The following is a 12,181-nucleotide window of genomic DNA, read 5'->3' as shown; positions in this document are numbered from 1 at the left end:
GGGTAAAAATATCTTCATTCTGCTTGAGGTTGTGATTTGCTACTATCTTAGAAGATAGACAGTGGCTGGTCCTTCAGATGTTCTTGGACTCCAGTTCCCATAATTCCTCATCAATGCTCACAGGGTTAGGGCTGCTGGGAGCTGAAGTTAAGAACATCAGGAGCCCCACCCGTTGCCTACTGTGTTTAGGTAGTGGTCAATCACACGTGGATTGCTATAGTCTCTAGTCATTCTTCTTCTAGCATAAGCATCATGCTATGTACCCCAGTCCTGAAGGAGATAATACATCTTTTTTGGCTACAGAAAAAAAGGAGAAAGTATCATAAAATGTCATTATAGTAAGATGGTAAGTAAGTAAATTAAAAAAAACAAAACATTTTTCTCAGTCTCCGTGTTCTGAAACTCGCACAGTGTTTGTCTAGAAATTTTCTTTCTGTGGCAAGATGGAAAAGGACTACGATTCACATATAATAGAATGAATGTAGCAATGCTCTGACAAGTCCAATTTACATTGTATGTTGCCTTCATAGATTAGAAAAAAAAAAAAAAGAACAGCTTGGCAAGCCTATTATTACATTTGAGAAATCATTAGTCCCAAAGGAGTAATAACAGTACACTATTAACATTCTGAGTACATTTTTCGGCTTCAGTGTTGTTAAAAAAACATTATAAATATGCAAATTTCAGATCAACAAATCCAAAATAAAATGCACTGAAAATACTGATATGTAGACAAAAGTTTATTTACACCATACAACATTTTAAATATTTTATACACAGCTGCAGCAGGAAAAGCTATTCCGAGCTTCCCAGAGAAAACTGCAATAATAAAGATGTGAAATATATTATTCATATAAAAGTGAGATTATTACTTTATTGCATTTAAAGCAATGAAGAATGTAGCTCAACAGACATTCATTTAATGACAACAAAACTTTGCTTTCCTCTGCTTCCTCTTCTTCTTCCTCTTCTTCTTTTGCTTCTTCTTCCTTCTCCTCCTCCTCCTCTTCTTCTTTTTTTTATATTATAAAGTAAAAAGTGTAGTAATGGCCAAACAGACTGTTATAAACTTTAAAAACTGCATAAATATATACATTGTGCTTCATGGTGAAGTTTTTTGAAAACTAAACCAAATGAAGCTGTTACAACATGAACCGTTGTCTGAGGTTTATCTATAAAGATTGACCTTACAAATCCATTCCACGGGTACTTACAAGACACGATGGTAAGAATTGTACACCTTGGGGCCTCCACTAGGTTGGCTAGTGGAAATCGATTGTGTGACAAGAAAACCCACTGACTTCTGGCCCAGGAAGGTGCTGATATGCCTTAGCCATGGTGTCCAAACAGGCTGGGTCAGGCTTTCCAACGTCTCTGGAACGTCAGTGCAAACAAAATGATTCTAGGATAAGCTTTGCGCCTCAGTTTATTTCACCTGTCATTAAACCTCGGTTTGAAAATCACCTTCTTGTACGTCTAAAGGCAAGTTCAGACATTTTTCCCATTCTGCTGGTCTTAGTTCTAAAGCATCTTTTGCTTCTGAATCTAATACGTTGATGGTGGTATAATGTTGGTAATCGCTTGGGGTTTTGAAACTGTCCCAGGGACTCTTGCTGCTTCCTGCTGGATTTTCCTGTGAAAATTGGGAGATTTAGGATGGGGGGGGGGAAGAGAGAGAATGATTAAAAAGAATATAAAAATAACATTTCCTTTTCTGTTTTAGCTTATTCAAGAAATCACATGGGGAAATCAGTCATCAGAAGATAAGCCGATTTATCTCTGTTTGGCATAAGAGAAGGTATTATCATTGAAGGGAGTCAGCCTGGCCTATATTCAGTGTCCATTCTCTCATCCCATTCCACGGGGAGGTCACTGATACACTGGAAGGTTTGCCAAGAAAGCTGCCAAATGAATTCCCAGCACTGAACTGAAAACTGAGCAAATTAAGAGTTCACCGACCATCCCTGGCAGCTGTATGTTCAATTGACATTTCTTGGAAAAGGGGGCGGTCATGACAGACAAGAAGTGATTGAAGATTGTTATGAAGTTACAGATTTCATGCTTTGCTGTGAACCGAAGTTGATAGTGGTTTGGAAGCCCCTACAGGAAAAAGTAGCATAGCTTCCTTTCTATGGATGGTTATATGTGAAGAATTGGCTTTGGATCATAAGCTTAAGGGATGCAAATGATATCTATATTTTTATCACTTTGCACAAATTATCCCTTTAAGAAAATCCCAATACACATACAATCTCATGTGGGAACACATATATAAGGAGAGAGAAACTGAAATTTTCCTACTCCTTTTACACCAGGGAATTTTATTTTGTCCTAATTCTTTGGAACACTTCTTTTAAATCTTTTGTTCACATATAGAAAAGGACATTTTTTCCAAACAGGACACCAGTGGCAGGGAATAGTAAGGCAACAAAGATCCCTATTGCATGCACTACGGTTCCAATATAGATGAAATGACCACCCAGTTTGACTAAAAAACGTAAGCTAATTTAATCATTGCTTTTTTTAAACATACAAAACCCCCGCAAGTCACTATAGTCTCGCAGGTCTTAGAGACTCTTATTTTCCTTTACAATTTTGGACACAAAGCAAAAATGCTTGCTTTGTTCATAGTACAAGCGTACCAAAAATTCATGATGATGCTAGATATTCTTGCTAGTTGCCCTAGAGTTATAAAATACAGTTTATTAAAGTCGATTCCTCCTTGATTTATGCTGCTTCTCACTGCCTGGATTGGCCTAATATAGAAGCAGGAAGATCAGGCTGATGAGTAATCCTTTAAAAAAAATTCTACCAGAGAAATGAGTTTGCCCCCATAAGCTCTCATGGAATTTTTTTTTTTTAAATCCTATATTGTTTTCTGTTCAGCTTTGAATGTGCTCACACTGTGTATTACTAGATAAACTGCCCGACAGAAGAAAAGATTGACAACCTTCTTTAATGAAGGAACAGTGATGCAAAACAGGAAAGCTCTTAATGCGGAGAAGGTCTTACGTCAGATAAAAGCAGAAATGGGCCTCTATAATCCTAAGGATTGTTTTAATTAACATGGAATCTGTTTCTAATTTACACCAAAGCTAATAAATCACTTGCTAACAATCTTTTAAGAGAGGCTCAATCTTAAAACACTGGAGTTTCATTTTAATATGGTGCTGAAGGCACTTAGCACCCTAACTCCTCTTAAATTTGCAGCCTTCTGTACAGAATACAAAAAATGTAGATTTACTTAAAATTGTGTTTATTTCAATTGTACATTATAACAGTAAATTGCTTTATGAATGAAAATTATCAAAAAAAGTTCAATTGTTTTGTTTTTGCTAATATTATATAAGAACAATACTCATCCTAACTATTAAATTGCAATAACTTATATTGGCGGTATTTTTATTTTATTTATTTTTGCATTTGATTGTCAAAGTTTTAGGCTGTCTTTATATTTGAATTTGCCAAAGTAAGAGGGACAGATCCTTAGGGCATATACAAAGAACCAGTTTCATCTGCTGTCTTCCAGAGGGCACAGACTGTGTTGACATACATTTGCTCTGCCCTCTATAGTTAATCCTAGGCCTGCCTCATTAGTGAATGAGGCATTGTATCTGGTGTTATCCTAGTAAATGACTGTGGAGGTAGTTAAGGTGCTAAATGGGTCTCCTTGCTGGTGGGCAAAGCATCCATCAATTGTTCTCCCTAATCTTGGGAGCAGAGACAGTGCTGGAAGAAGAATGGTGAGTTTAGTCATCTGACAGAAGTTGATCTCATCTGGAGGAGTAGTCCCAGTAAACCAGAGGAGGTTTTATCGTATGACATGACATGTGACGTGACACCAGTGGTGGGATTCAAGTAATTTAACAACCGGTTCTCTGCCCTAATGATTTCTTCTAACAACCAGTTTGCCAAACGGCTCAGAAAGTTAACAACCAGTTCTCCCGAAGTGGTGCGAACTGGCTGAATCCCACCACTGTGTGACACCCAGAAAAATACGGCATACTTCACTTAATCCTCCAAGGAAATTAAAGGCAAACAAGGTTCAGGCAGAAGAAGAACATCATGGCTTCAATATCTAAGGGACTGGTTTGGACAAAACTCAACAGGACTTTTTCGTGCGACTATTGATAAAAATAGGATCACCCATATGATTGCCAACGTTCGATGTCAGATATGGCACAAAAAGAAGATGGCATGTCTCATACGTGGACTGGCAATATATACATTAACATTTCACTTTGATTAGTAAAACACAATGAAATATAAATGTTAAAAAGATCTACGTTCAAATGCCAATGTTTAGGCCGTAACTTTGTACGCAGGGAATCCCACAGATCCCTGGCATCGTTTGTTGGCATTTATGTCTGTAGGTTGTTTATGAAAATGGCAGTTGCACTAAGTGAAGTGGAAGAAACCTCTGCTTTAGTCAGCATCTCCACTGTGCATCCTGTGTTGCCGTGCCATATTAGGATATATTAGAGTATTGCCATGCTATATTGTGGGAATTAGGAACCCTGTGACAAGTATAGTGCCACATGCCACTATACCATAACCTATCATCTCTCTCTCTCTCTCTCTCCCTCCCCCCTCTCTCCCACACAATCTATCCATCATCTATATATCACATTAAATGACAAAAAGCAACATATCAAAAAGTGAATAAGGGTTTTTAAAAATCTGAAAGATTTAAAAGAACTAAGAATGCCACTTCTGAGAAGATTCTATCAATGTATCTCTAAAGCAGGGATACTAAGAAAGTTTCTAAAGATGATAATGTAAAGGATGGTTGTTTCTTTATGGAAGAACACTTCTATTTCAATTAATTATGACATATGGAGCTAACTACCAACTATTTGAGTTCTGCTTGGAAATTGACTGGAAGCCAACAAAATCTGTTTATTTTTGGTAAAAGTAGATGGCATATTTAAGCAACAATTTAAGATTAAAATTTAAATTTTAAGCTACCTAAAATTTCCAATCAGTTTTCAAACACCATTATATGTATAGTTCATAATGCTAGATGTCATAATTAATGCTAGATGTCACCAAAGCAAAACTATGAACATTAGAATCTAATATTCGTAGTATTATTCAAGAATTAGAATATTCAAGAATCAAGAATATTAGAAGAATTGTGGAAAGTGGATATTGGGACATCTCCTTTATAAAAAGTATTTATATGAGTATCTGATAAGCAATGAATTTCAACGATGTTTTCTAAATCTGCCCTTATCACTAGCAGCTGAGCTTTATGAGTAATATTCCACTTCTTGGATACTTTTATTAACTTACATTAAGTAATATACACATTTTTGAATAATTATCTTAAATTTATGGTGTTGTCCCCCATCCCAACAGTTCTAAAAAATATGGCTTTCTTACATAAGTGGAAGTTAAAATTATATATTCCATACTTACCATACTTCCTGATTTTGGTACATCTCTAAATCTGTCTAGTGTCTGAAATTTCTGATTTAATTCTTGAAACAGTTCCATGTGTCTCTTCCTCGTATGCATGACCTTCTGCAAAATGGAATATAATTGCTTAGTATTTATAATGAGCATATTTTTTTTTTCAAACAACCATTATTTCCTCCAACATAACAAAGCAAATTGAATTTGGCCAAGATGTGGAGATGAAACAGGCCATGTCATATATTTGATCTGCTGTTGGAATTGGAGGGCTGTTTCTCCCTTGCACATTCTGGAATTCCTGAAAAACAGTGCTGGCTTATTTTGTGTTTCTGAAGATGCATCATCACAAGAAGCTAAGTACCACTACGAATGATCTTCTTTGCTTGACACTTAAAATTAGTTTTAAAGAAATTTTTCTGGAAGAAGGCCCATATTGAGAACTTGGAAAATCCAATAGTTGTAAATATTCCTGATCAGCAAAATATTGTGAGACCAGTGACAAGGAGGACTATAGGTCACCCTCAACTTATAACAGTTCATTTAGTGACTATTCAAAGTTACAATGGCTCTGAAAAAAGTGACTTCTGACCATTTCTCACCTTTATGACCATTGCAGCATCCCCATGGCCACCTGATCAAAATTCAAATGCTTGGCAGGGTCACATGATTCCCTCTGGAGACCTTCTGACAAGCAAAGTCAACGGAGAAGCCAGATTCACTCCACGGCCGTGTACCTAACTTAAAAACTGTAGTGATCCACTTAACAATGTTGTCAAGAAAGGCCATCAATTGGGGTAAAACTCACTTAACAACTGGCTCTCTTAGCAGTCGAGCTCAGTTGTGGTCGTAAGTTGAGGGCTACCTGTATATTGAACAGGGAGATTTTTAGCTAACAGCAAGGAGAGAATTCTCCATCTGTTATCACAATTCTAACACCATGGAAACCACAAAGGAAACAACTCATCCTACGAATGGATTCCTCCCACTCCTGGCCCTGGTTTCCTAGAAACAAGGCAAGGGGACAGTCTCTCCTGGCTCTCCTACAGCACTAGAGGTTCTGCTTTGAAAGAGAGGGATAGCAGAAAATCTTCATTTTGGACTTACTCTAGGGACAGGCAGAACAGCAATGGGATTATTCTCCAGCGATCTCTTTCTCAATAATCACTGGCAACCCCACCCCCACAAATTCTCATTACTCAGAAGTGGGATGCACACAGGGGTAAAATTCACTTAGCTTCCCTACCGGTTCGCAAATGTGTGTGCACTGTCGTCTGTGCATGCACAGAGGCTTAAAATGTCACAAAAAAGTGACATCATGATGTCCGCGTGGGTGGGCGGAGTCTCCCGCGGCTGCTGCTACCAGTTTGCCTGAGCCAGATAGAACCGGTTGAATTTCACTCCTGGATGCACACCTATAACACCTGTATAGGGTATGGCTTATGCATCTGCATTTTGGTAAGGTCATAATCAAATTATGAGCGATGCTTCTGATTCAAATAGCAAAGGAGGAGGGTTATCAGAACAATACATTTCAGCATTATAGTCCTAAATTTTTCATGCTGAAGGAAGTGTCATATTATTTCATGATGCGGGCACGAGGACACAGGAAGCATTTACGAACCAATTAACCTCACTAGGATTGTGAGATGCTTCTTGAAGGGCAGAATATGTAGCGGAGAAAGCTGACCTAAATTTATGGAGATCTCACTCAAGTGACCTTCTGGAGATTTGCAAAAATAGCCATTTTAAAACTTCTCAGGAGCATACTCAGCTCTACAGATATGCATGCAGATATATGTGCATGTGTTGTTGTTTTTTAATTTCACTTTCAAAATGATTGTCTGCTAAATATACCTCGTGGTAAGAAATGGCGTTGAAAGAAACTTAGCAAAGGAGTGCAAACACAGATAATAAAATGTGGGACATGTTTTGTCATTTTATACATGCTTCTTAGAATAGAAATGTCACTTACATTTCGCGATAAAGAGGACTAAAATTGTGACATCTAAGGTGGCTTCAAGCTTAAAGACATACAAGATGTGGTGATTCCATATGACAACAGTCACTTTTTTTAGAATTAAATTTTGTTTAGTTTGGGATACAATGGGCATCATTGAGAGCATCATGTATGCAATGGTGCCTGAAGGCATCATGTTGACAATCTCTGGTTTATGTGGTGATCCTTATAAGCTTTTGGTCTATTTAAAGGAGATCCACAAGGGAAAGAGTTTTGAATCAAAATACAACAGTATACAAGGAGCTTCTATCTTTAAGATATCTGTATGCCTGGCTACCTTTAGCACAGAGGTCTGAAAAGGGTTATTTGGCCAGATAAGCTTACAATTTGTGATTGGGAACAAATTTGCTACTGACTATTCAGTTCTTAGTACTGCATCTCTAAGACAATTTTAAGTCTACACTTAATTTTACTGAAAAACAATTATTTAGCTACTTAATCAATTGCATTTCATAATTATTTATTATTGATTTTGAAGGAAGCTAAGTGAGTTTATAAGTGGAGGATATATTTGGCATAAATCAAATGGATTAGGGCTACATTCATATAAACTAAACCATGGTTAAACCATGGGTTAAAATAAACGAGTAGCTTGTGTTTTCAGATTGTGAAGGGAATTGAAAATGTTTAATTGCATTAAATATATTTTAACATTACACCACTATTTCTGAATATTTCCACATCAAAATGGTGAGAAGCTGAGTCCTCACTTGTTACCAATGGTAGTTAAATGTCAGTTCTAAAGTTTCAAGAAATGCCTCAGGTCCTGCTTTGTTCTTGATTTGTTTACCTCTAGTATATAAGTATTGTGCAAAAGTGTTAGGCAGTTGTGCAAAAAATACTATAAATTAAGAATACTTTCAGAAATAGAAGTGTTAATAGTTTATTTTTTATCAATTAACAAAATGGAAAATAAGTGAACAGAATAGAAATCCAAATCTGAACTTGCACCTGAACACTCCTTGCCCTTTATGCTGAAGATACTTCTTAATGACATTGGCTGTGTGTTTGGGGCCATTGTCCTGCTGCATAATCAATTTAAGGCCAATCACACACCTCCCTGATGGTATGGTATGATGGACAAGTATCTTCCTGTATTTCTTCCTGTACAGCATTTTGGCACAACTGTCATTTTTGCACAGTACTGTATGTATGCTTGTAAATCATAATGGCGGAATCCCCATAATGCTAAGCCAAATTAGGCATGTTATGTTGTTGTTTAGCACTATATGTGAACTCAAATTACAAATCCAAAATATACAATACTCTCAGATCAGATAGGGTGGGGACACTCCTAGTCCCTTCCCCTAAATATTGTCACCTGACGGGAACTAGGGAGTGTGCCTTTCCTGTGGCAAACTTTGCCCTATGTATCCTTCTGTTCCCCTGAAGTTTCAGCAGGCCTCTACCCTTCTAGCCTTCTGCAAAGCTTTGAAGATGTGGCTTTTCCCTCATGTGCTGGGATAAAATGAGGCCAGTGGTGGGTTTTTACCGGTTTGCCCCAGTTCGGGCGAACCGGTAGTGGCAGCGGTGGGAGGCTTCGCCCACCCACCTGGACGTCATCACGAATGCTCTGTGCATGCGTAAAAGCGCTGCCCGCGCGCTCACAGTTCCAAACTGGTAGTGAAGGTAAGTGGTACCCACTACTGGATGAGGCTGATGAGGAGGCTTAACAAGGATTTGGAAATTTAACTTCAGCGACAGGTTTTTAACATTTAGGGTTTAAATAGATTTATGTTTGGCGGTTTTTACTGATGTTGTCTTCATTGACTTAATGACTGTTGTTATATTTATAATTGTTTAAATATCTCCATGTTTTATTGCATTGTAAGCTGCCTAAAGTCACCTTGAATTGTGAAATGGGCCTCATATAAATTTGGTAAAAGAAATTGTTGATTGGGAGTCTCCCAGAGTTCAATATAAGATGAACACACATGCATACATACATACATATGCATACTGTATACTGTGTGTATATATATGTATAACTAGTGGCGGGATTTAAATAATTTAACAACCGGTTCTCTGCCCTAATGACCAGCTGAGTAGGCATGGCACGGTGGTCATGTGACTATGTGGGTGTGGCCAACTCAATGTCACTCGCGTCGATGGGCATTTCACCTTAGTTGTTACAATGTAATAAGGGTTAACCAGGGAGGCAGTTTCTGTAAGCAGGGCAATAAAGATTAGGCTAGAAACAACACCAGAATGTGTCCTTCCTGCCTTCCTTACAGGATTAGCCCTGTAAAGTGGAAAAAAACAAAAGGAGATTTCTTCCAACAACCGATTCTCCGAACTGCTTAGAAAGTTAACAATCGGTTCTCCCAAATAGGTGCGAACTGGCTGAATCCCACCACTGTGTATAACTGACTCTTAAAATGTGGAAAAGGCCACATTTTAAGGTTATTCCAAGCATGACCAGATGTATTTTGGAGCGAATTGTATTCCAAAGGGCATATGCTGAGATAGAGAAGGCATCTCTCTCTCTTCCTCCCTCTTTCAAAATTCAAAATAATATAGAGGGAGTTTCTTGTTTGACAAACTTGGTTATTTGGCCAATTGGTTCTTCTGCTTGACAGAGATACCTGCCTTCATGCTGAGCACATGGTAGATGTGGGATTTTGACAGATACTGTATGTGAAATACATGTGATATACGTATGCTCTATATTTAAACACCAAATTCTACAGCAGTAGAAACCGGTAAAACTTGGTGAAATATCCAGACTTTGGCTGAGAAGTAGAATACGGGTGAAAGATAAAGGTGAACAGAATGTTTTTACATGTTTTCAGGAGCAGTGGTAAAATCTGCTCTCTTAGAAGAATGTCTTCAAATCAGTTGCCATAGAGAAAAATGCCAAGAAAGAGAACCACATGGAATATCTGACCTTTTAAATGGCACTGTCTGACTCACAAGATTTACTTGATTATGTAATTTTTCCTGATATGCTCAGGGGAAAAAAAAACATTATAATTGCTTTTTTAATACTTGATTTGGTGCTTAATGTCTCATTGTCTTTCTGTTTAGAAAGAAAATCATTTGTGAAGATTGTTAAGTGGATGCCTTCTACTTTGTTTTTCTTTGGGCACAAGAATATATTTTTACAATATATGTAAAAATAGCTTTGTAATTTTTAAATCTTTCAGGTAAAACTTTTCTCCCTCGTCCCCCTCCCCCTTTTTTAAAGATTCGAGTGCATGGATATTGAAGTACGAGTGGGAAGAAGGAGAGGGCTGTTGGATGTGACTGATTATCATTATATAAGAACACATCAGTACTGGAAATCAGAAAACTGGACCAGCAGATGCAATAACACTTTTATTTCCCTGCTTTCCTTCTCCACTTACATCCCAGAATGGTTTTAACTGAACTAGCATTCCCCAGTTATGTTATGAAAACTCCCTTGGGGAGGCTAGTCTTTTAAATGCAGTCTCAAAATATTTCACTTTCTTCTGTGGTAAAGACCAGGAGGGAATCCTCACATCTCTATTTCCTAAAAAACCTTCAGAAGAATGGAGTAATTTATTTATTTCTATTTATTTATTAAATTTATATGCTCGTCAGTGACTCTAATTGTTTTCCTAGTTGTAATGTATGGCTGTGAGAACTGGACCATAAGGAAGGCTGAACGCCAAAGAATTGATGCTTTCAAGTTGTGGAGAAGTTGGAGAAGACTCTTGAGAGTCCTTTGGGCTGCAAGGAAATCAAGTGAGTCATTCCTAAAGGAAATCAACCCTGACTGTTCTTTGGAAGGGCATACTGAAGCTGAGGCTCAAATACTTTGGCCACCAAATGAGAAGAAAGGACTCATTGGAAAAGACCCTGATGTTGGGAAAGATGGAAGACAAAAGGAGAAGGGTACAGCATAGTGTCATCAACACAGTGAACGTGAATTTGGGCAAACTCTAGGAGACAGTGGTGAACGGGAGTTTGGTCTAGTAGTTAAGGTGCCAGGCTAGATACCAGGAGACTGTGAGTTCTAGTTCTTCCTTAGGCATGAAAAATAGCTGGGTGACACTCTCTCTCTCTCAGCGTACCTCACCTCACAGGGTTGTTATGGAGAAAATTGGAGGAGGAAGGAATATTATGTACATTTGCTGCCTTTATTTAGTTATAAAAATAATAAAGGTAGGATAAAATAATCTAAAAATTAATGAACTAATTAAACATTTCACATCTGAACTATTGGTTTTGCATGCCAGAAGATGTTCACACCGAAAAGGTGATCCAAGCTAGTTAAAATGTTTGATAGATTTACAGTGCATTTTTAAAAATCACCTAATAAAATGTCTTCCCTTAACTTACTTCTCATGTAAGTTTTTAATAGTGCAATTATTAAAATACTATATCTTTTTAATAAAGGTGTGTTTTTTTAAAAAATACAGTTCATTACGAGATAAATGATAATGATCAACTAAATTATTTTCTCAATTGCAGGAATATTTGTGTGTAGTATTATCGTCTATTATGTACTGCTGTCTGTTTATTCACATTAATATGAATGATTTTTCTGGTCTTAATGAGTATAAATGATGATAAAGTGGTCCTAAGAGTACGTTGAATATGCAAGCTTTCAGTTTCACATAATTAATTATACCAGATTGTTCCGGTTAGCATGAACAGGAAGTGTCAGGCACAAAAAAAGATTCCACACATTCTATATATTTAGATCAACTGAAGAAGAATACTCTGTTCTGAATAAATACACATGCTTCTCAGTCCTAAATCTTTATCTTAAGACTAACA

The 12,181-nt window shown here is 37.3% G+C and overlaps 1 protein-coding gene across 4 annotated transcripts in view; it reads right to left on the bottom strand.

Moving 5' to 3' along the window:
* Positions 1-719: 719 nt before the first annotated feature.
* The window catches only part of ADGRB3 (adhesion G protein-coupled receptor B3), a 502,073-nt gene continuing 490,611 nt past the window's right edge, over positions 720-12,181 (bottom strand). For all 4 annotated transcript variants that reach the window (XM_034431977.3, XM_034431978.3, XM_034431980.3 and 1 more), the window contains 2 exons: positions 5,422-5,526; positions 720-1,633 (listed from right to left, as the gene is read on the bottom strand). In XM_034431977.3, coding sequence (XP_034287868.1) covers positions 1,442-1,633; positions 5,422-5,526 — 297 coding nt within the window. In that variant the 3' untranslated portion in view covers positions 720-1,441. The remainder of the gene's footprint in view (positions 1,634-5,421; positions 5,527-12,181) is intronic.

The sequence above is a fragment of the Pantherophis guttatus genome, chromosome 1 (assembly GCF_059756535.1).
Source record: "Pantherophis guttatus breed Tessera chromosome 1, ASM5975653v1, whole genome shotgun sequence".
Classification (NCBI taxonomy): Eukaryota; Metazoa; Chordata; class Lepidosauria; order Squamata; family Colubridae; genus Pantherophis; species Pantherophis guttatus.
Note: the sequence above shows the minus strand (reverse complement) of the source record. Positions and strands in the feature narration are given on the sequence as shown.